The sequence below is a fragment of the Zeugodacus cucurbitae genome, chromosome 2 (genome assembly GCF_028554725.1).
Source record: "Zeugodacus cucurbitae isolate PBARC_wt_2022May chromosome 2, idZeuCucr1.2, whole genome shotgun sequence".
Classification (NCBI taxonomy): domain Eukaryota; kingdom Metazoa; phylum Arthropoda; class Insecta; order Diptera; family Tephritidae; genus Zeugodacus; species Zeugodacus cucurbitae.
This window is the reverse complement of record NC_071667.1, coordinates 70,160,663-70,186,606: the sequence shown is the minus strand read 5'-3', so window position 1 is coordinate 70,186,606 and position 25,944 is coordinate 70,160,663. Positions and strand designations below refer to the sequence as shown.

At 35.8% G+C, this 25,944-nt stretch overlaps 1 protein-coding gene across 2 annotated transcripts; it reads right to left on the bottom strand.

The window, feature by feature from the left end:
• Positions 1-3,268: 3,268 nt before the first annotated feature.
• On the bottom strand, positions 3,269-20,092 carry LOC105211929 (major royal jelly protein 1). 2 transcript variants are annotated; one of them, XM_054225600.1, is made up of 6 exons: positions 19,854-20,092; positions 7,457-7,557; positions 5,782-6,147; positions 5,363-5,702; positions 4,632-4,818; positions 3,269-4,569 (listed from the first exon to the last, which is right to left on the bottom strand). In XM_054225600.1, the coding sequence occupies exons 3-6, from the start codon at positions 6,091-6,093 to the stop codon at positions 3,690-3,692; spliced, it is 1,719 nt and encodes a 572-aa protein (XP_054081575.1). In that variant the 5' UTR covers positions 6,094-6,147; positions 7,457-7,557; positions 19,854-20,092; the 3' UTR covers positions 3,269-3,689. The 2 variants fall into 2 exon arrangements, with proteins under 2 accessions (XP_054081575.1, XP_011181930.2); XM_011183628.3 differs by lacking the exon at positions 7,457-7,557.
• Between the last annotated feature and the right edge of the window lie 5,852 nt (positions 20,093-25,944).

Genomic DNA, 25,944 nt, shown 5'->3' with positions numbered 1-25,944 from the left:
AGGATGGAGTCATATGTAGAAGTTCACGTAAGTGAGGAAAGTTTCTGACTGCCATTTACTTGGGAGTGGCCAGGAACGATTCTTTTACATGTGGCTCAAGCAGCTCACAACTTCCGGTCTTAGACCAAGTATCCTCTGGGTAGCCAACAGACATCCGTCTGGAAGCGAGCTAAAGTGAGAAGGCGAATCCCGCTTATGCGGTTGTGCGTAGGGCTTGGGACCCACCACATAAAAACGAATAACCAGTGAATAAGAAACACAGGCCTCGGATGAGAAACCCCCCTTTTGATGACGACCACGGCAAACGTATAAAGGACTATGATTTAAGGGCATGCACCTGGAATGTCCGGACCCTTAATTGGGAAGGTGCCTCTGCCCAGCTGGTTGATGTCCTCGTAAGAGTAAAGGCTGACATCACCGCAATCCAAGAAATGCGATGGACGGGACAAGGACGGAAGAAGGTGGGTCCTTGTGACATCTACTACAGCGGCCATATAAAGGAGCGCAAATTCGGTGTGGGATTCGTGGTGGGAGAGAGACTCCGTCGTCGAGTCCTGGCATTCACTCCGGTGGATGAACGTCTAGCCACAATCCGCATCAAAGCGAGGTTCTTCAACATATCGCTGATTTGCGCCCACGCCCCGACGGAAGAGAAGGACGATGTGACCAAAGATACCTTCTATGAGCGCCTAGAACGTACCTATGAGCGCTGCCCCCGCCACGATGTCAAAATCGTGCTTGGCGATTTCAACGCTAGGGTGGGTAAAGAAGGTGTCTTTGGCACAACAGTCGGAAAATTCAGCCTCCATGACGAAACATCACCAAACGGTCTGAGGCTGATCGACTTCGCCGGGGCCCGAAATATGGTCATCTGTAGCACTAGATTCCAGCATAAGAAAATCCATCAAGCTACTTGGCTGTCCCCGGATCGAATCACTCGCAACCAGATCGATCATGTTGTGATAGATGGACGACATGTCTCCAGTGTTTTTGATGTGCGTACGCTTCGTGGTCCCAACATCGACTCGGACCACTATCTTGTAGCAGCTAAGATACGCACCCGCCTCTGTGTAGAAAAGCGCACACGTCAACAAACACAAGGAAGGTTCGACATCGAGAAGCTGCAATCACAACCGGCAGCCGAACGATTTTCTACTCGACTTGCACTCCTGCTCTCTGAGAGCACTCATCAGCATCTCGGTATAAGGGAGCTGTGGGACGGCATATCAAACTCCTTACGTACAGCTGCAACCGAAACCATTGGCTTTCGGAAAAGCCAAAAAAACAGCTGGTATGATGAGGATTGTCGTCTCGCAGTGGAGAGAAAACAGACTGCCTACCTCGCAATGTTGCGATCGACCGCAACACGAGCGGGATGGGAAAGATACCGAGAGCTGAAGAGGGAAGCGAGACGCATTTGCAGAAAAAGAAAGAAAGAGGCAGAAATGCGTGAGTATGAAGAGCTTGACAAGCTGGCCGACAGGGGTAATGCTCGAAAATTTTACGAAAAGATCCGGCGACTAACTGAAGGTTTCAAGACCGGAGCACACTCCTGTAGGACCCCCAGCGGTGATCTAGTGGTTGATGACCAGAGTATACTGTGTTTGTGGAGGGAACACTTCTCCAGCCTGCTGAATGGCAGTGAAAGTACAACACCAGGAGATGGCGAACCCGATTCCCCAATCGACGACGATGGAACAGATGTTCCATTGCCCGACCGTGAAGAAATTAGAATAGCAATTACCCGCTTGAAGAACAACAAGGCGGCGGGGGCCGATGGATTGCCGGCCGAGCTATTCAAATACGGCGGCGAAGAGCTGATAAGGTGCATGCATCAGCTTCTTTGCGAAATATGGTCGGAAGAAAGCATGCCCGACGATTGGAATCTCAGTGTACTCTGCCCAATCCACAAAAAGGGAGACCCCACAATCTGCGCCAACTATCGTGGGATAAGCCTCCTTAACATCGCTTATAAGGTTCTATCGAGCGTACTGTGTGAAAGACTAAAGCCCACCGTCAACAAACTGATTGGACCTTATCAGTGTGGCTTTAGACCTGGAAAATCAACAACTGACCAGATATTCACCATGCGCCAAATCTTGGAGAAGACCCGTGAAAAAAGGATCGACACACACCATCTATTTGTCGACTTTAAAGCTGCTTTCGACAGCACGAAAAGGAGCTGCCTTTATGCCGCGATGTCTGAATTTGGTATCCCCGCAAAACTAATACGGCTGTGTAAGTTGACGCTGAGCAACACCAAAAGCTCCGTCAGGATCGGGAAGGACCTCTCCGAGCCGTTCGATACCAAACGAGGTTTCAGACAAGGTGACTCGCTATCGTGCGACTTCTTTAACTTGATGCTGGAGAAAATTATAAGAGCTGCAGAGCTAAATAGAGAAGGTACAATCTTCTACAAGAGTGTACAGCTCCTGGCGTACGCCGATGATATTGATATCATCGGAAACAACACCCGCGCCGTTAGTTCTGCTTTTTCCCGCCTGGATAAGGAAGCGAAGCGAATGGGTCTGGTGGTGAACGAGGACAAGACGAAATATCTCCTGTCATCAAACAAACAGTCAGCGCATTCGCGTCTTGGCTCCCACGTCACTGTTGACAGTCATAACTTTGAAGTTGTAGATAATTTCGTATACCTAGGAACCAACATTAACACCGATAATAATGTCAGCCTTGAAATCCAACGCAGAATCACTCTTGCCAACAGGTGCTACTATGGACTGAGTAGGCAATTGAAAAGTAAAGTCCTCTCTCGACGAACAAAAACTAAACTCTACAAGTCCCTCATCATTCCCGTCCTACTTTATGGTGCAGAAGCGTGGACGGTGTCAACATCCGATGAGACGGCACTAGGAGTTTTCGAGAGAAAGGTTTTGCGGAAGATTTACGGTCCCTTAAACATTGGCAACGGCGAATACCGCAGAAGATGGAATGATGAGCTGTATGTGTTGTTCGACGACATAGACATAGTCCAGCGAATAAAAAGACAGCGGCTACGCTGGCTGGGTCATGTTGTTCGAATGGATGAAAGTGCCCCAGCTCTGAAAGTTTTCGATGCAGTACCCGCTGGTGGAAGCCGAGGAAGAGGGAGACCTCCACTCCGATGGAAGGACCAGGTGGAGAAGGACCTGTCTTCACTTGGTATTACCAATTGGCGCCAAACCGCCAAAAGGAGAGATGCGTGGCGCACTGTTGTGGACTCGGCTATAACCGCGTAAGCGGTTTCTACGCCAGTTAAGAAGAAGAAGAATTAAAACACTTCACACACATATTAGGCTAATTAGGCGCGTAATAATTATTTTATTAGTATATTTACAATACAAGTTAAGTGATTTCTATGGTCTGTGACGCTTCGAATTCATTAATTTGTGCACACATTTACGTATATAAGTATGTTTATTAAATTTATATACCGCTACATATGTACATATATAAGAATAGGCTTGTGTGAGCTGGTACATACATATATACATAGACATTACTATAAATTACAGTTCTACTAAATGTACTAACAACTTTAACATACATAAATTAGGTTACTCAATTCCCCCCTAACAGTTGCGCACGATACACAGACAGGGTTGCATAGTGTACTGTACAGAGGCACATAAGTTTTGACTTTAGACCGCACACTGCTACACATGCAGTTAAACTGCTGGCCCACACCCACTCTACTGCTTGTTGGCAGTTGAGTCCACTGTCTCGTTTACCTTTTGACCTTCGGTATTACGTAAATGCCGACGGAGACTGAATTCGGAGCCGTATGGTAACACTGCAGTGTGTAAACCGTTATGAGAGATCGGTGTTGGCACTGCTGTTGTTGGTACGAGGTAGCGCAGATCACGACTAGTAATAGCACCTTCGCTACTATTCAAAGTGTCCAGATAGGAGGGACGCTGATCGTTCGAACGTTGTTCTTTGCGCGGTGGGAACGACTCACCGGCGTTGAGTGCTGTGAAGGGATTGCGCAGCGAGAAATTGACTAGTCCAACTGTTTCGTAATTATATGGTGGTTGTTGTGGTTTCACCGATGTATGCAAACTGTTGTAGACATAATTGCCAAAGCCCACAACGTTCGATTTATCCAGAGAATTTGGCTTATAAGGACTGCCGAAGTAGTTGGACGCCTTGTTGATTGTATGCAAATCGATTGACGGCGCGTCGGGACTGTGTGGTGCACTATAAGCGTTTGGCAGCGGCAGTCGCAATATGCGATTATTGATTTCGTTGGGGTTGAGATTTTTCAAAAAGAAACGATGAAACTTTGAGGAGACCGCATAAAATACACCAGGTTCGTGTGGTGTTGTTGTCATGTCGGCAACAAATTGCAAACGATCACGATCGTGCGCGAGCACCACTTGATTGTTATTGCTGGGATTCCATGCAGCAATGGCTGTTTCAGTTAATGGACTGAATATAACGCTGCTGTCGATGGGCGATACGGTGAGTCCAATGCCCTGTGATGATTTCTTGCCGACCAATTTCACTTTGAGTATATCGTTTTGTGCAAGTGGGCCGGCGCGCAGCACCTCTCTGGTGACTGAGAATAAGCTGTAAGAGAAAAGAGTTAGTCCCTAAAATTACAAAAAAATTTATATAATTATTTCACATACCGATCTGTAGCCAAGGGCTGGAAGTATAGCACACCCAATTTCTGATCAAATGCTAAACCTACAACACCGTCCATCAGTATGAAACGATCGTTGAGTATCTCGGACTGCGCAAAATCTGGATCGGGATACATAGCGGGATGTGAGACGCGCCAGGTAACATCGCGTCCGCTGTCGTATACAATAATGCCTGAAATGAAAAATTATATTTTGTTTAAAAGTGGATATGCTGTCTGATTTTTAATCCTACAAAAATGATTCCCAAAGATGAAAATGGATTTCCAAATTACCCAATTTCATCTCTCGACTTGTTTTCCATTTCATTAATGCTCATTTACAATGTTCAATTATAAAGTATAAGTGTAGATTCTGAAACTTGAATTATTTTAAATCGATCTAAGGTCATACGGATCTCATAAAACTAAGGAAGATCGTGATCAACTAAATTAAGATTGAAATACATTCTATAGCGTGAGTCTGAGAGAGGTCTCCACTTGTGTGGCAATTTTCATTTTGCTTTTTGTTTGGATTTTTTAACCGAGACTCTGTCCTATATATAGGGAGATCTCTGTACTCTGTATAGGTAAACTGTATCCAAAAGACTAAAGAAGTGTTATCCATCTTACTCACAGCTATTACAATACAACAACAATTTAATACAAGTTCAGGAACTTGTCTCCAAAGATTTAACACGAGCTCAAAGCTAGTAAGTTTTATAATACTCATGCACTTACCCGGCTCCACCGTATCTGAGATGTACGCAAACACATCATCACAATTGCCATGCTTCGCTGTCGTCTCATCAATCACTAAATTCGTAAACAAAGACTCGCCACGTAAGATTTCTTTCGGGAAGTCCACACGACGCACCACCTGATCGGTATTCAAGTCGATAATTAAAATTTTCGGCGGACAAGTGATTTCGTAGTCTTCGAGCGAACGCGAAACACCAGCATCTAGAAGCCACAAGCGGTTACACGAGTCAATGCGCATGCGGTACACAGAGATCAGAACTAAATCGCTGCAATTGAAATCTGTGCGACCGGTTGTGGAAAACGACCAGTCTGGGTAGGCCTGAAAGGTAGCAAAAATACAAAATAAGTTTAAGTGTTGGTAAACCGTTATGTAATGCACTTTGCGTTGCGTTACACACCTGCAACACCGGTGAATCACCAAATTCCGCTTTCGAGACGACATTGACGGTGGACGAGACGCCAGAGAATAATTTCGGTGTCGCAATGAAAATCCGGTCGTAGGAGACGGCAATACCGGTTGCCAGCACATTGGTTGGATTGTAGAAGTTCAAATCGTGTATCGGCGCATGTGGTAGGAAGTTATAGGTGAACAGCTTCCAATGCTTGGCAGTCTGCAAGGTTGAGGACTCGGCCAATGCGCCACTGCACCAGCAGCCGGCAATTATGGCTGTGAAGATCAAGAGCTCTGTTGTGGCTGTAAAACGCTTCATTGTTGTTTATAAGCCTATTAACTTGAGTTTGGCGTTTGTAATGCGGCGAAATAACTGTAAAATGAAAATGAATGCGAAAATTGGAAGTTTATAACGTTTTTATAGTTTCGTGAATGCGCTCAGCTGCGCTGTAAATTTTTATATGTGTTATACTGTTTGTAGCATTTTGTGAAAAATCATGTTAATTTTTTCGACGTCTGTTTTTGGAATTTTCGACAAGTGTCTGCTTAAGTAATTACTCGCGAAGACAAGATGCCAATTATTGGCGTTTTTTTGGATTATCACTTTTTATTCATTTCTCCATTTGCTGTTAGTTTTTTTAGCGTTTGATTGAGCTAATCAGGTAATGAGTTCAACATAAATGGCAACCTGAAGTAGCTGTCACTCTGAGGTGTTAATAACTTAATTGACTGCGCATTGGAGGATCCACATTTTATCAATATACTTTTTTGGCATCGCAATTATTTATAAGTAGTGTTGTTAACAGAAATACTTTTGCTAAAACATACGTCAATTATATATTCATATATACAGGGTAGTTCACGCGGTGCCTAGTTTCATTTATTCGATATTGTGAGAACTGTTTTCGGAAAGAAATCTTGTTAGGAAGCCAGCCTGCGTCCTTCTGAAAACTATTGACTTTTGCTCAAATCTCGTTTAGTAATCTTTCAAATATGTCTCGAAACCCTTTTTGAAGCTTTTCGAAAATTGTGTTTTTGAAAAACAATGTTGCCCATTGCACCAACTAAGGGTTAAAGATCTATACACTGACTTTTTCGTGAATTGAGTTCATGATTCTCTCCGTCGAGTCTCCATATTGATCATCATGCCATGGTTTTTGAACTTGGAAATTAAAATTAATCCGAATAGAAAGTTTTCAGTTTCAGAGTTATACCTTCTCTCTACGGGTATCCTAAGCAGCACATTTTTTTCGGATCTGACAAACTTGACAATAGAGTGGAAGACAGGTAACGTTTCAATTTGAAATGAGTAAACTGTTTTGGTTAACAGAGGGGTCATTAATTTATGTAAACAAATTTTATTTTTGTAGGAAGATATATCTTTCGATATACATACATATATTAGATTTCCAAAGGTTTGGAGAATTTGGAGTCAAGGAGAGGAAAAAAGCCAGAAAATCCAATCGATCCTGCTATAGCAGCGATTTTTCGACGTCGAATTTTTGTGAGATAGAGCCAAAACCCACCAGAATAAGGATTTCGAGAGACTGGGATGCGCTACCGTAAGATAAATCAGACATCAGGGCATATTTGGGAAGTAAACCCAATGCATAATTTATCGAAATTTCTAATTTTCTTTTTTTTTTACTCACAAAAGTCATTATGAACCACCCTGTACTCACGTATGAACGAGTATCTCACTTCCACTGACGATAATTAAAAGTGTTGGTGGTCGTACGCTGGCGCCGACTTTTCAAATGTTTCTTTAATGGCATTACAACATCTGTAAATACAGCAAAACAACAACAATAACAACTACTTGTACCCGCTAACCAAAGAGACACACACACGTACTCCACCAAAATGGCCAAGTGCCAACTGAATTAACGGCGACAAGCGGCAAGTGTTATTCAAGCATTTGTACATATCCGTCGTAGATTTGTACGTCAAAAGCGACACTTCGAAAGCGGAATATCGGTTAAATGTCCCGAAATGCACATATTTGATTCGAAAAAAAATAATATGTATCAATAAATACGGTTTTAGTTTTACTCTTGGGCATATTTATAATTGGCTAAGAGCGGAACGCCGTTTTATGGTAAACTAATGCCTCAGTAGCACAATATGCTTACTTGGCTACGGTTGATCAGTTTTGAAAGGCAATTTTTTCCTGCTTTTGTTTTAACAACCCCAGAATGGTATATCGCTTTTTAATCGGTGTTAGTTAATACGCTTATTTGCTGAAAATTCGTAAATTCTCAAATGGAAAGCCAGACAACATATTTTAAGTAAGCAATTTAAAAGCAATTAAGTGGCGCTATACATACATGAACCCCTGTGTTTCGCAAGGATCGATATATGAATAATAGCCGCATATTAATAAGTAATAAGTAAACTTGATGTAAGTGAAAAGCAATTTTTATGTTTTTATGTGCAATATTTTGTTAAATTCCTTATTAATTTATAGCTTAAGTGTTGAAGATATGCGATTTTGTAAGTCATACTTAATAAACAAACCATCGAAACGGCCACGGTAAAGTCTTGTAGTGTGAAAAGTGCATAAATTATCTAATTTTTATATATTACATGCATTGTTATTTAATTTAATATAATATAATTTACACGAGAGTCCACAGTTTGGACGGCTTATTAACAAAAAATGTGTGTTCGTCTTCTCCTTCAATACGGCTTTCACTCTTTTGAACAGAAACTACATGTGAATGGTAAATATCTCTACATGCAAACGGAATACATATTAGTACGAGCTCAAAGAACGTTCGAACATTTTGGATTAACATTATTCGAAAAAAAATTGAAACTAAAAACCCAAAACTAAACAAATTTAAGTTTTTCCAATGGCCTGAGATTTCTTCTTAGAGAGTTTTTGCTATGATCCTCAGAACATATGTTTAAATAAATCTTAGAAAAACGTTTAATAAACTTTTGAGAATTATTTTCGAGTCTAATAACATCTCCATCTTCATCTTTATATTCGTATCCAACTTCGTCATTATATCTTTAAACCTAACTTTAACCATATTCTTATCTTTATCTTTATCTTTATATTAATTTAATTTAATTTAATTTTAACTAGAACTTCATTCTCAACTTTATATATATTTTTCTATCTATTTAAATCTTTATCTTATAATTTCGTTCTTATTACAATACAACTATTATCTTTCTCCTTACAGCTTCAAACATTGGTATGGCTATAAGCAAGGTAGATATGCATATCTATACAACAATTACGGGGTAAGTCGTTCATTAAATATTCTTTAAAGGGAAAAAACCTCTGAATTTCCTCTACAAGCCTCTACAAGGGTCATTGCAGTATTGAAATTTGATTTCCAATCATGTTAAGAGAAATTTTTAGACTAATTCATTCCATTCAATGTGACGTTACTTTTCAAAAATTCAAAATGGCCAACCAATGTGGTGGAAACATTTTAAAAATTTACCATATTACATCCACCATTTTGAACCCCCGAGTAACAAGTTTCGAGCGTTTTCTATGAATTTTTCAAAATAGCGTCCGCATATTGGATCCGCCATTTCGAATTTCAAGCAAATCCGATGAAGTTTTGAAAACGATGTCCGCTATATTGGGTTTCTGGGGTTATGTCAAAACCCTGATCAGATGGCGTTAAATGGACCTTGAATTCGGATTCAGAGACCCCCACATTTTGTTTGTGTGGCTGTGTTATTAAAATAAATTTCTGCGAGAACAGAAATATATAATCGTGTCAACCCCAGATTCCATGCATAGTTAAGTCAAAAGTCCATTAGTAATTTGGTGACTACTTAGAACTTTTGGCTCATAGTCTCGAGATCATTGAGACACATACCACAAGTTATGAAAGACTCTTAAATTCCTACATATCTTTGTACATGGTGTTTTCAAAAAATAAAGGCAATTGTAAAATTTAAAATTTCACGTGTTTGGAAAGTCCTTACTTTGCTTATTTTGTCTGTAGCAGCCGCTAAGGTTAGAGATGTTTTCATGAGCTTGTCATTGTTTGTTCGTGAATTTCTGTTCAAAAGCAATACTGTTACGATGCCCCAGCCTCCATATTAGTCATGATTCCTCTGACTTTTTCCTCTTTCCAAAAATATAGAGAACCTTAAAGAGGCGTCGTTTTACAAATAAATCGCTGAAAAGGCCCAAAGCTATCTCAAAAATCGGTTTGAGAAGTAATTCGACGATCGGAAGAAGCGCTGACATAAGTATAGGGACTGTTTTAAAGGCGTCAACGTTAATATAGAAGAATGAATAAATATTTTTTTTCGAAAACCGAAATTTACCGCTATTTTTTTTAACCGATTTCGGAAGTATGCCAAATTTCGGTATTTATAAAACAATTCGGGATTCTATGCACTACTCTGTGACTAACAGTTGCGATTACTCTGATCGCTGTCAATTACTATACATTTAACATTTACGCAGGATTCAGGAAGTGTGACAGTTATAACTGTTATTACTGTTATACAAAAAATAAAATATGAAAATAGTACATTTTTATTTTTAATTATAGTGAAGTTATCTAAATATTACTACAATACACACATATGTATGTATAAAATTCATATAGCGAAATACCGATAATTTCTATTAATTTAAGTAATCATGACTTTGCAGAAAACTTCCACTAGTCGAAATTTAAAAATGACTATTACGTCGTTTTGAAATTCACCTAAATACTTTTTCCAAATAGACTATATGCGAAATATCAAACTCGTTTGCTTGCCAAGTTGTTATCATTCGCCAATTATACTTGCAAATTTATAACTTAATTATTGGGTTTCACACAGTAGTACAAGTAAATACGAGTATGTATACGCGAGCTTATGCTGGGATTAATGTTTGAGTTCGTTAGCGCAAGCGATGTATGTCACCTTTAGTCAATGGCTTGGTGGTAAGTTTTTGTGTAGGACTTATTCGCTGGCGGGAATAAATAGTGGTTAAGTGTGTTCCAGATTTTGATTTTGAATATATTTTTTTTAAGTTTTAAAATGTAACACCGTTATTGTTATTAAATCACTGTTGATTTGTTTTCATTAAACCTTGAAAAAGTTCGCCACGAATTGAACAACAAATGGTATAAGTGCCATAATTGCATACAGATATAATACCGGTTGCACCACTTTAATGAGGTATTTACATACTCTTTGATGCCGAGTTTAACTTGATAACATTGTTGTTGTTTACGCATGAAAATTGCATTAAATACCTTTTAATGTAATTTTATCAGTACTTTCCTAAATACCTCAAAACGTCCACCAGCTGCTACTGAGTTAGATTTAAGTAGCTGCAAGAAGTGAACGGAATACTTATGCATAGTTGTATATACTCTTAATATCTCAATCTCGAGCAAAAACGTCGTTTGTGGATTTTTCACAATCATATGTAGAAGATTTGCTTGTGGTTGGGCACCTGGCAGTCTTGTTGGCGTTAACTGCGTTCCAGCTGCGTGGCCTATATGTAGGAATTCGATATGCTGGTATGTACATACTTGCATAAATCTACATTCATAAATTCATTCATTTTTAAAGCATTTCTTCTCATTTCTGTTGGTTGTTGGTATTTCTTTTTGCAGCAATCAAGTTGATCCAATTTGCGCAAGTTGTTGTGTATTCATCACCTTCTTGGTGTGTTGGAAATGTCATTTTTGCCTCTTATGCATCTTCACATTCGCTGTTGCAGCTGCAATGATTGGCAGTATATTTATAGTCTTATCTTGTAATTGGCGCTCACACTTTTGACGAATTTTGGGCCGAGTTTTTCTTTCTATTTATCTTATGGTTACATCGAATTATTGTTGAATTCTTCACGAAAACTACGTATAAGCTTCCACTCAACAAGTTAAGATTTATTTAAGCGATTTTTACCACAGAAAACATTTATACTATCTTGATTATTTTTCCCTTTTGTGATTTGAACTGACAGCTTATCGTGTGATAGTCACACTCTAAGTCACTCGTCTACATCTCAAGTATATATGGACTTGTTTGTTTTTGAGTTGTTTTGCTTGTCTGCAATGTTGCATCGCGTGCAAGTCGTCGATTTCAGCAATCTTATCAAGCCGGCAACGTTTGATTTCAAGAGATGTGACTGACAAGTTCGGCACAATGCAATTAAGGCCTTTTCAAACAATTATTATAAATTGAATAATCTAGATTAATGCGAGTTGAAATATTGATTGAGTTGCCAATGATTTATTGATGTATAGTAACTGAGGCAGCAGGCATACCATAGTGATGATATATGTATGCATATGGATTGTATGGTTTTAAGAGATAGCACTGATATTTTATTCAAAAACTTAGTTAGTGGCTTGGAGTAATCTTATATCCCTCTCCAGGAATAAATTATAAAATCATTAAGTTTGTTAAATACCTTTTACAAACGCTATATTTGGTGAGACAAGTATTGCTGGCTGGAGAGACTAGTATTTTCGGAGGTCTTTAATCTGCTTAAAATTTTTCTGATAGCGTTCCAGAGAATTAATTATTTTTACATTCTAGTGCAGAATCTTTTACCGGCTACCGGATCATTGCAGTGTTTTCCAAGCAGAGATCACTACAATTAAAGAAAGTCTTCTCATTATGTTAGAAAGAGTGTTAACGACTAGACACATATTCATATTCTCGGATAGTCAAGCGGCTTTAAAATCACTAAAGTCTCATAGAATATCATCAAAGATACTGAAAGAATGCTTGGATTTATTATGAACTATGACATCATATTTCACTATACACCTGCAATGGGTCCGAGGACATAGTGACATTCCTGGAAACTGTGTAGCAGATGAACTAGCCAGATTGGGCACCACACTGCAGTTGGATGCTAATAAAGAGGGAATTTATAAACCTCTGGCAACGTGTATGCTCCATAAGCATACAAACGTGACCTGAGTGGAATAAGAGAGGCACTTGTCGCTGATTGAAATTTAAGAGGAATGACACAATAACCCTTGTAGGGGTATTAACGAGGCACTGTATGATTGAGAGAGACGCCATCAGACTGGGGATACCTTTTAATGATTACTATTATATATAGAAGCTCTCAATAAGAAGAAGAAGAAGAAACGATTACATAACTTCTATGTGAATGTAAGTCTCTGTATAGGAAAAGAATCGCAACTATTGGACGCGGTTTTCTCGATGATGTAGGCGAAGTTGATCATATCAAATTGTGTGAACTATTTCACTTTATCAAGACCACAGGGTGGTTCTATAGTGTGAGGGATCACAGTCCCAGTGGTGTCATAGTGGGCCTCCCAAAGGCGTAGGTGCGTCGTTGGACAACCACTTAACCTAACCTACTTTCTAGTGAGAAGGCAAAGAACAGCTTTAAAGTCTCGATTATGTTCCTACTATTAATTGAGTTTTGATTGCGATTTTACAGTATGTTAAGGTAGTATAAATTAAGATACATAGAATTTAATCCTCGCCGATTATAAACCATTTATTTGTAACCTCTAGATCAGAAGAAAGTAGAGTTTGTTCCTAATTTCTGCGGTTGATAACCACAGATCCATAAATTTATTTTACTTTAGCACAGAAGCACTAAAAACTATTTAAATCGGTAGCATTTATTTTTTGATTAAACTGGAACACTCAATTTCAAAACATAATAGTTTTATCATTTGGAATAATAATGGAATAATAAATCCCGTTCAGAAGCTTGACAATATCTATGTATAAGCGACAATTGAAATATTAATTTTATTCATTTCACAGTCATGGGGTAATTCAGACAGAAAACTTTTTTGAGGTAAAAGAAGAAAAATCTATATAAAAGGACTTCTGATGATTGTTATACACGTTTTTTTTTATTTTATTAGATAGCTGCGGTAATTTGCTTAAGTTTAACTAAACATCGTCCAATGTAAAAAAATTGATCAAAATTACGTATTATTTCGAACGCAACAGGAGAGCAAAATAATTTCCTCTAAAACAAAAGACTTGAGACACGAACTCGCTGCAAATACGTAACAAATTAAGCAAAGTCATGCCATATAATATAATAAATAAAACTGAATATTTGAGTAAACTTGACCTTCAACAAACACAAAATTATTATTCATAAACATATGCATATCAACACCTGTCACCTATAGCGAGCAGATTAATGCGGTGCAGTCAAGTAAAAATTGTCAACTTTTGACTAAAATCATGTGCACGTCACTTTGTAAAACACAGCATAAGTTTACACATACATATGATATACTATATGTATATATATATTATATATAATAATAAAAATATATAAATAAATTAGATATATTTTAAACGTTGTGACAGCGCGCATGCGCCGAACACCCAGTGCGCCGGCAAATTGTCCATTTAACCGCATTACATTGGATTGCCGCATGCCGGCGACGAAGTGTCGATTGGACTGCGCTGTAGACTGCTGTGGCCACACAGCAGGCGTATATGCACATTATCACCGTTAACGCAAACGAATTTTCGCAAATAAAACAAATATTCAAATACTTTACGCGTTTTTCACGCAGACTCACCACTATGGGCGTACAGACTGAATTGCCATATGTGGTTTGCACGCCGACTAGGTATTGCATAATTGCCAGAAATTTTTAGTTACTCATTTTATTGGTTTCGGCAACCAAAATAAGTATCCATCTTAAAGTGGCCTGCTTGATTGATGTGTAAACACATTTGGGAAACTATTTGAATGCAATGAACGATCAAATTGGTTTAGAGGAATTGCATGCCACAAGAATTGGTGCCACAGTAGGAAGAGTTTGATGAACAATTTTAAAAAAATAATGACATCAATTGACATATTAAGGAAATTTTCGGTTTTTGGTGATGCATGCGGTGCGGTTATGTAAGTAATTTAAGTAATATGCCGAGATGTAGACTATGAAGAGTTAAATGAGTCTGTCTAGCCGAAAAGGAATCTGATTGGTGGCAACTCTACATTTAATTAAGATGAAAAGTAAAGCAGTCTACTAATCAACAGCTTTGATGACGTCATACTAGCAATTAATTGTACATTTCAACTTAAATATACATATTTATATACATATACCTATCTGTCTATATTTATGCACCTCTGCACATACATTCTCCATTACCTTGATACCTTCGAAAATACATTAATTGCCAATTGGCGGGGGCAACAATTTTAATTGGTTTTACACAACCTTTTCCAGCTGATCGACATTAAGGTTGTGGAATGTATTAATCTTTTTATTTTGCTAAGCTCAAATCCGCATTTAGGCGCAACTTTTGAAGTGGTATATGTCCAAACCCTAATTAAATTCACCAAAAATGCAGAGCAATCCAAATATGTGTGTTTTTGGACCGCCCGCCGTGGTGGCAATTGCTTGACAAATGCACCGGCAGAGACAGGTGTAAAAATGAAAAGAAGAAACCATTTGAATGACCATACATGGGTTATTAGTAGCTAAGTGAACTACTTTAGATTGTGCAGCAAAACGATCTAATCGATTAGTTCGCTGTAACTGGGTATACTGGATTATCAAATTTTACAATGGTAAAATATTTAAAATTTTTCTGCAATGCGTTTAATCTCTTAAAATTCTGCCCAAATAATGTGGAATTAAGCTGATATACATATTACATAAAATTGCAAATGTAATATGCTTTGCCTCTATTTTTCGCTAACTTGACAAACTTGTTAATTATTGTTTATAATCGAGCTAGATATTTTGGTGTATAGAAGTTAAAGTTCTAAATAAGTATATATAAAGCAGATTTACTCAAGGGTTAACTAAAAAGAGAGAAGGGAATAACCTTTATACACTGTTATATCCAAAAAGTATATCAGATTAACTTAATTTTGTAATAATCTGAAAAGGATGCTATACGATTCGATATTAATGCCTAAAATCAGTCAAAATCAATCAAGTCCCTCATTTGGGACTTCAACCGATTACTAAGATCTGGGTCTAAATAGCATTCACTAGAGACAAAAAGGGATACTTGCTGGTAAATAAATTGGGGTATATAAATGTGTGTGAAATGGAGAGACTCTGAATTTTAAGAATTGAAACATATTTTTTGAAAACCTAAAACAGAAGATACTACAAAATATCTGATAGACTTAAGTTTTTTAAAGGAACGTCTGAAAGAAATTGGTGGAGCTTAGTTTTATAGAAATAATGGAATAGAGTTGTCATATATTATATACAAAAATACTAATTTTATAAAATGTCACTTAAGGGGTTAGGGGTAGTCAGGATTTTCAAAAATCATTTTTTTTTGCATTTTCGTTGAGTGTAATATCTTAAAAATATTCTCTGAAAATTTGAAGTTGATCCGATAATAACTTTTCGAGTTATTCGACAAATAACAAAGAGCGTTCAGGCAATCTAACACGCTAGTGTGAAACTTTAAATGCGTTTATCTCAAAACTATGTTTTTTGGTGACTGGTGACAACTGTAACTCGATAACCGCTCAGTAGATTTTAATGAAATTCATACAGCTTTTAGAATGCATAATTATCCTGGGCTGGATCGAGGCTTTTTTGTTTTAAAAAAATCGATTTCTTAATATACAGTTATAAACCTAATAGACAGTTATTTCTACACCAAAATCTAGAAAAAAAATTTCCTGAGGCCGCCATTTTGTTAATTTTTGAAAAGGCCCAGGATTATCTATTTATTAAACAGTTCTTTTTTATCCCATTGATTTTAGATGAATCTCCAAGGACTTATGATTGTCACCGCAAGGACTTTTTTTTTGAAATTGGGTCAACACAGACTGCTATAACTTTGGAAATTATAGATTTTTTTTCAAATTTTCGTGAGTTCATATTGCCATATTATTACTTTTGTAAAATAGCATGAGTTAATAGCAAAAAAAAAAAATCACTGAAAATTCTAATTTTTTCGTGTCTCTGACTACCCTTAACCCCTTAAGGTACTTTTTTTGGGAGAGAATTCAGACAATTTTACATTTATACTTATGCTGAAATAGAGTTACTGTTTAACGAGCAGAATAAATCATAAAATTCGATTATCAAAAAATGGGAGAAAAATATAAATTGTGATTAAGAAGAAAGGAAAGATTTTAAAAAGCATGCAATTTAGACACATATCCTGATTAGAGTTGCTATGTATTAAATAAATAAAATCTAGAAATAAAACGAGGCATGGAAAGCGTTTGGGTAATATTTTAGACAAGATATTAGAGTTCATAGTCATAGCTATTATGCAGCTAAAAATTGCCTGCATTAGTAGAAAAAAACACCACAATTCTCCAGCTCTAATCCATAAAGCTTTTTCGACTAGTACAAATTTGTTCTCAAAACGATAGAAAAAATATTTAAAATCAAAGCTCCAATTAATAAGCATTTTACAAGTCGGATTAACATATTTTATGGTTTTGATGTTTCGAATGCGATTAATATGGATTTTATTTTCTTAAGACTCTAGATATATATACATACTCGTAAACACATGCGTACATGCGTTAGTGGTTAAATACTAAACATTTTACTTTTTTCTAAAACTTTTTGGAAGCAAAGATTAGGCTCATTTTTATGTGGCAATAAAGTAGATAAAATTAGTGTAATAAACACATCGTTTGTAAGCATTTTCACACGTCGTATACTTTAATTGTATGCTCATTATATTTGAAGGTAATTATGTTGAGCTCAGCGAACTGATTTAAAAAGATCGAAACTTGTATTGCCGAGTAACAGAAAGAAGTATAGTATATAAAAAATGTATGTTGGACTCTTTATACACTCTTTATCTTCAGACACTGGGCATAATAATCTACCTTTGAGTTATCGTCACATAAGCTTTATATGAAGAGACTAATATTTGGAGGAATCTAGAGTATGGTATAGCTCCTAGGACTTTTTTGATATAAAGTGGCGATGATTAGTTAGAAACGTCGATTGGATTGGATTGGATTAAACACATACTCGGTTCATCAAATATGTTACCGTAAAATTTACCTTTAATAGATATTTTATTGAAAAGCTCCTCGTTGTGGTATCAGATTACTAAGACACGGAGAGACAATGCAACATTTCTTATTTCATTTATTAAATTATTTTATATCGTCCTATTTTATTTAAAATATACAATTTTTCAATATTTCAATTGTTATTTGTCTCAAGTGTATCTGTTAAGTTCTTTAGAAGCGTTTTGATATATTACCAACTGGCCGCATTATTTTGTTAATTGAACGATTAATCTATATGCGGTTTAATTCACTGTTAAATTAAGCAGTTAAATATATACATATGTATGCATTTTTAATATAATATAAATTTATTTTGTTCGGGTATGTGTCACTGAACTTATCCTAAACTGCTGGACCGATTTGAATGAAATTTTTGGTGTGTCTTCAGGCATATTCGACAGTGGTTTGTAGTCACCATTCGGTCCTATTTAAATCGTGCATTTAATTAATTTTACTTTTATAAATTTTTTAGATGTTTTATATTTGCCAAAAATAGATGGTGCCATTGTTACTGTATAGAAACCGCCTAAAGGTATTTAAATTTGTTTTTTCTTAGGAAATGTTTTATAATTGGATGTCGCTACTGTTTGTGTACCAAATCTTCAATATAATTATATATTAATTCCAATTATTTTATTATGTGTGTTTCATTTCATTTTTTGTTAATATCCTAATAGCTATATATTTTTTAATCACCATTGAAGAAATGATATAAAATTTCCTATAGGCAGTCAAACACAAATTTCTTACATGGCCCCCACGTAAAAATTCCATACCTCCGCCACTGCTAGTACACACGCTTGTATTGTTTCCTGTCATTAATAATATAAAATATAATAACTCACTCTTAACAACCAACACTGCTGAAGACTTTTTAACGTTTCTTTATTTTATTTCATCAATTAATTTTTTTTTATTATGCCACACAGAGTAATCTCATATATGTTTGTATGTATCTATGTGAGCCTATTAAAAACGAGCATATGTGTAAATTAGTCAAGGTCGCTATTCGGTGGCTATTTCGATTAAACCAATTTGTAAAATATAGAATTTATGTTTTAAACGCGTGGTCTTTGACTAAATGTGAACGCCGCCGCGCATGCGCAGATGAATGAAATTTTTAGTTTTAGAATGTGAACTTAGGTCAACTTTAGTTCATTTAAGCGCTTATAAATTTGTGTAAGAGTTATTTCTATGTGTTGTTGTTGCTGTTTTATATGTCTTTCGTGTGTTGTCTTGTCAAGGTGCTGTGATGTAAATCTCATTGTGCGGCTGTTGCTTGGAGTTTTGCATAAAAGTAGGTTTAACAAAAACTAAAAAAATAAAAAATGGGTCTTCAGACCTTCGCTTAAAACGGAGTGAGAGAAGTGTAATAAAAGTGAATGCGTTGTTGTATGTGACAAAAAATTTGTCATAAATAATAAAAATTTATAACTATAACCCCATTTTGTTGGGAATCAATGCAGTGACCTAGTTTTTGGTTAAAAAAAATTTAGTTTAAATTTAAAAATATTTTAGTGCGTGTATTTTGCAGATTATCAAATGGCAATAAAATAAAGTTATTTTCTGATTTTTTTGTATGTGCGTTTGCACTAGTTTCCCGTAAATATAATTTACATAATTAATGAAAGTATTTTCGCGCACGTTTTGCTTTAATCTTCTTTCGCTGTTGATTTTTTTTTATGATAGCCACTATACTAGTGATTTTTTTCATTTATTTTGCGAATTCTATTTCGGCATTTTTTAACAGCTGCATACAGTTTTAGAAAATTTATTACCGTCATAAAAAAGCGAGAAACAATAAAACTAGCAAATCACACAACAAATTGTGCCGCGCCATTCATACGCAGCTTCATATGTAATTATTAAGCGATTATCCAGCAACTCAATTAAGCACGTATGTAGCTCATCTCACCGCAGACAAATCTGCTTAATTTGTTTATTTTGATTTCTTTAATTTATTTTTTATTTTTTTATTTTTTATTTAAACACTTTCTTTCGAGCACTTTTCTTTTCTAAGCGCGCCACTTTTACACTATATATTATAATTACTTCCTCTTCTAGACACGTATGTCGTTATCACACACACACACACAACAAACACTTACATTTGCAACTGTTTGCCGCGGATTAGCCGTTAACTATTTAGCTACAGCAAACACTAATCACTGCACACCGATCAATTCAATTAAAATTTTTACTCTAGAATTGTATAAAGTGTCTAAAAATAAATTCCTTTGCACGAAATTAAAATTGTAACTTTTACACCGTTATATTTCGGCTCGACTGTGTGGTAAACGCTGTTTGGCGGCAGCGCGCATGCGCAATGTGTCAGTATAGTTGGATGGCCACGAAGTAACTGTTTGACTATAAATTAATACGCTCAGTTTAAAAGTGGCGGCAAATAGCCAGCAAGCTGTCAACAGCAGCAGCAGCAACAAAGTGTAAAACCCATACTCAAGCCAGCAACAACAATAACAACTATAGCGATACCCTATAGCCAACCAAGTCGGGCGCTCCTTTGTTGAGATTACTGCAGTCTCATTGTGGCTCATTTACAAATACAACAAGCTTTATGCTATAATCAAAGAAAAATAGTTGTATAAAAAGCGATCTCTTGAAATCCATATGCAAACAAAGAGACCATTCAATGCGAATACCAAGCGTATGCAATTCGAGTTCACTAAATTCGAGTTGAGACTTTGTGGCTCCCTCCAGCTGGTTTCTCGTATGCGCCATTAATGCGCTGGTTTTTGGTGAGTCGGTATTGTACCGACGCGAAATTGTTGCGGGTCTCGTTAAGAGCGTCGGCGCGTGTTTCATTGCACTCAGTGGCTTTGATACAGTAAGTATCGCAAAAAGTTTGCAGTTTGTTATTTTAATGTTGAAGTTTGGTAGATTTCCCTGTGGGTTGAGTCGTTCGTAAGTATTATGGTTTCGATGAAGTCCTTTCCAAACTGGATATTTATACCAATACATCTTATTTACCATAAGATATCATAAAATATAATGTCATAATTACGATTTAATGTCTTGAAGCAATCTAAAAGTATGAAGAGTGAATTTTATGTTGTTTAGTTTAGCCTTTCTTTTGTTATATTTCCATCTCTTCATCTTACTACATATGTCATAGAAATTGAGCACAATGTAAATAAAACGGTTACGGTCGTTACGTCCAATTTCCACAACAAATTATCAGGCGACTAAAGCGAGACCTCAATTTCATACTGAATTAATTTGAATAATTCCCAATTTATTTATGAATATGGTGAGAGAGAATAGTGGAGTTCCATACAATCTAAAATAAAGAGAATAAGTTCGAAGAACTGTCCATCTTCTACTACCAAATACTATCACTATGGTCGCTGAGTACAAATGAAGAAACTAGAACACTACTTACCATATCTTCGGTGTTATTGTGAGACAATTGGTCCATTCTTTTCCAAGCCGTCACCACATTAAATGTGATATTTTATTAAGTAACACAGATAATGGATATATTCAGCCAGAGAGTGTACCATTTTGACATTCACGTCTTATGTAAGCTTATATTAGGTCTACAACTTTGCTTTCGCCGTTTTTTTTTTTGTAAAGTTAAGTTTTTTTTTTTGTATAAAAACTGTTACAAATGTCGATGTTACAAATGTCGATGAGCCTCAGCCGCACTTTTCTTGGAATTAAAAAAGAAAAGCAAAATTTCCCGCAAATGTCGAGAATTCGGCTGAAAAAGTGACATTTTCAGTTGAGAATAAGTTTGGTATGCAAACAGATCTCTACAAATATTTTGTTGGGTTAATGTTGACACAAATGTCCAAGATCAATATAAAACGATTTAATCGATTTAATCGACCAGTGCTTGACCCTAGAGACATCTATTGGAAAACGGCGGAAGCAAAGTTGTAGACCTAATAGGTTGGAGTTGCAACTCTTTCGTTATTCCTACTTTATAGCAGGTATAGATTGTAGATATTATTATTAACTTTCCATATTCATTTTTACGTATGAGAGTGAATATATTCATTGTTGCTAATCTCAAAAGCTCACTGTACTGTTTCATTTCTCATGCTTCGCTTATGAAATGTAAACAAACTAAAACAGTTAGGCGCCAAAATCAATAAGCAAAACCGTTTATTTTTCATGCCAAACATACAAATGATGTGGAAAATCAGTGTGGTTGGCTGAAAATATTCGCGAACTCTCGTTTTGGGCTTCCTCACTGCAACATTTTTTTATTTCTCACACTCTTAGCAGTCTCAAACTACTTTATAGTCTTGATTTGCTCTTTGTGCCGCTTACAAAAATCAACAGACGACAACTCTTAATATATTTGATAGTATTTTAGTATTTCTATTTCATTACTGTTAAAAATAGTTTGTAAATTACTTGTTAGTAAAATCCAGCATTTATTATATTTAAATGTTTACTAATTATTTTCAAATTATTAAACAAAAATTGCATTTTTTTAAACAATCATACCAAAAACAAATAATTTATTTAAATCACCATTCAAAAATATTGCTTCAAAACGAATCTTTCTATTTTGAATATGCATGACCCGTTTTAATTAACACAAAACTACAATTTCATTTGCATAATCGCTTGCAAGCGAACCCAATCGATATGTCACAAAATCAAGTAGCAATAACACTGATAATAAATAATAAAATTTAACGCCTAAAGGCATAAAATACGCATTGCTAAATAGGTGTACAGACAAGAGTTCGATTTTTTGTGAATTTGCTAAGCAAAATAAACTTTACTGGTATAGCAAGTGGTTCGCAGCATGCAGCTAAACGGCAACATATTTATGTATGATTTTTTTTTTTTTCTTTATCAATATATACCTATATATGTATGTAGATACATGCATGTAAATGCCCACCAGCGGAGCTGCCTATTTTAACTGTAGTTTTTGCTGCGTAGACTGGCGCCTGATAGGCTCGTTAAAGTGTCACAGTGTCCTTAGGGAGGAGAAAAAAAATTAAGTATATAAAATATAATATTTGCTCTAATTAATAGTGAAAGTTAATAAAAGCATTCATTTAATATAAGCTATAGTGCAAATCAAGGAAGCTGTAAATGACTTAATTAAAGTAACCACACCTAATTTCTCTGAATAATATTTTTTGATTTTTCAATAGAATATAAATGACAATTTGTAAATTCCACAAAAAATGATGCTTCTATGTAAACTATTTTGCTCTTCATACCAAAGTATTCTTTGAATCATCTTTACATTGATCCGTCAAATTTCCACAAACTAAAAAGATATATTTTAACTGAAAAAATGTTAATAGTTATGAGAAATTTCTTATATACCATCCATTAATATACATCTGAGAACATATCTTTTTCTGTTTCGCTATGTGTAATATGCAATATTTGTCCACTGTATTGCTTAAGAAAAAAAATATAATGAAAACTAAATTTTTTTTTAATATGATGGTATTCAGTGACAGGCCGTATATACGTCACGTATAATAAAGACTAAGTAATTGGCAGAATCGTAAAATATGGAGGAGTTGAAACATCACTATCATTTAAAGGCATGTCAACGCATGTAACTCTCTTAGACAAAATTGACTGACTGCCTTGGGTAGACATCAAACGACGGATAAGAACATAGTGGACCGTAAGGAAAAAACTAAATACATTAATATTTTAATTCCACTCTGTGAAGATTTCAAATTTGTAGTTTTTAAGGATTTTTGCATTCATAAATTAATAAAATATTACGCTGAACAAGATGTAACTAAAGAAGGTTGAATTAAGCAGGGATCACTGTATTTGTTAATTAATAAAAAAATGGCTTTACATAAATCTTAATCCTTTATCATTTATGCAACTCAGATGAAGGTAATAGTATTGCTTTAATTATTTGGGATGCGAGTTCGTTGCTTAAGTCTTTTGTATTTCATATCTAGTTTCAAGCTTCATCCTAAAGCAAAAACACATATATCACATTTTCGAAAAGTATTTTATGTTATTAACACCTCTTTTAATTTATGTCAATTAGCTGAGACAATTAAGATGTTGATAGACTAATTGAGTTGGGTATTCGAACATACTCAATTTATTATTAAATTATAATTAACTATAATAAAAATAAAGCAATTTTTGGTTTTTGTGTATGAAAATCCGCTTCTTCGTCGAATTAAACACACTCAACAGGGTTGCATGGGATCTTTTAAATCAATTTGATGTATTTTAAATACCTATTTAATAATTAGTTAATTGTTCTACTAAATGGTAATTTCATAACAATTAAGGGTGAATTTGCAGAAATTCGCTTAATTGATCAATTAAGAGTCAAATGGCTTGATTATTATTGCGTTTTAAATTAAGTAACTAATTAATATTTTTAAATTAATAAAATTTGCTGAGTTCTTATAAAAAAAAAATAAAATAAATGAAATAATAAATACTAAATTTTAGCCTTACTTTTTTGTTACCCTTAAGATTAATTCATACTATTAAACAAAATCGACAAAAATTGTGCGAACACCTCAGCAATATCTGCGTGAAACAAATTTGATTGAAATATTTAAAATTTTAATTTTATTAAACACACAAGTACAAAAGGCGTTTTTCAATTAATCACACCGGTGGGTGAGAAAATTAATAATTACACATATTGAGTCACACCTCACACACAACTAATAATTTGTTTATTCACATATACTTACATACCGACGCCTGTGGTCTTGCAGATTTCTTTTGCCAGCTGACAGTGGAGCTGCCTCGAGGTCATGGTGGTGGTGTGTACGTGCGTGTTGCGTTGGCCTTTCCAACGCCTGCACACCGGAGCTGAGTGAATTCGATGCCATTTGAGCTGCGGCGCACCATGGCAACCGGAAGCTTAACTAATACGCTGCGCATGCGCGTGTGGCTAAACGCATATACATTTGAGTATGTTATATATATCCATATGTAAACTTGTATTGCACTTGCTTTACATTTTTTACCGGACATAAAATTTTGTAAACAATATTATTGTGCGTCAACTGGCGCGTGCAGTGCATGAATGCGCTTCTGTGCATATGTAAATACATAGAGATGTATGCTGACTTATGTTTTTGACCGACGCTTAGTTACAGATTTCATATTGAATTACACACGTGTGGCACAAATGAAAGCGAGTGCGTTTTTAAATATCACAAGTGAATGTGAGTGAGTGTGCAAAGCGCGTACTCAAGTGATAGCTTTTGATAAATCAACAAAATTGGATTATGCTTCGGCTGAGCGGCAATTTCAAAAGCGGCTCCAAAACAGCCTAACAAAGTGTTCATGCACAATTAACTTTGAAATTTTTGAAATATTTTTTTTTTTTAATTTAATTGTGGCACATTAGAGTGCAAAAGGTCTGCACAATAATAGTGAAAATTCAATCATTATTAAGTGAGTATGCATAACTATTTATATGTATTCAAGTGTGCACACTTTTGTGGCGAATGAAAGCAAAAACCCAGCCTTTAAATGTCACGCTGCGGCTTGGTCTGCATCAAATCAAAATAAGCGCTTAAAAAGCATGACAATACAAAGGAAAAAAATTAAACAAGAAAACAGAAAATAAAAGCAGAAAAAAATAAAATAAAATAAAAAATAAAATAAAATAAAAAATGAAATAAAAAAATTTAATCCCGCAAAAAAATGCGCAAACTCGCTGCAGCAACATCTGTTGCACGACCTGCCACCCGTTTACTCGACTTATCAAACGAGCATTCGCAATTTGCCCGAAACCGCTTGGTAGTTGGCATTAACAATCTGATATTTAAATGCCAGTTGCCACCAGAAAAAAATACAAATAACAACAACAATAAAGTGTATAAAAATAGCAATTCATGCCAACATCAACACAAGCAAGCAACCACCCCCTCTTGTGGGACCAGAGACACAGGCGGCGCCACAGCAGGGGGTCTAGTAATTTCAGTTAGCCACTTAGTCGCGCCAGACAAAATTGTTGCCAGTCACTAAGAGTTCGTGTTTGTGATTTCCGAATTTCGCTGCTGCACTTGAATATGAAAATCATAGCTAAAGCGCACAAAACAAAATATGTAATTTACCGTAAATTGTTAAAATGAATAGCGAGACAAGCGTGCAAAAGAACCAAACAATAGTTGAAAAAAATTGAATGCTGAACTTTTGTTGATGGCTTTAAGACATAGCGACTGATTCAATTATGTACAACATACATTTTTT

What these genes read in the sequence shown, in the direction of transcription:
- LOC105211929 (XM_054225600.1), bottom strand. Translation starts at nt 6,093, where the DNA reads ATGAAGCGTTTTACAGCCACAACAGAGCTCTTGATCTTCACAGCCATA. An exon ending in GTGATTCACCGGTGTTGCAG is followed by an intron (nt 5,703 to 5,781) that starts GTGTGTAACGCA and finishes GCTACCTTTCAG; the next exon opens with GCCTACCCAGACTGGTCGTT. An exon ending in CAGCCCTTGGCTACAGATCG is followed by an intron (nt 4,570 to 4,631) that starts GTATGTGAAATA and finishes TTTCTCTTACAG; the next exon opens with CTTATTCTCAGTCACCAGAG.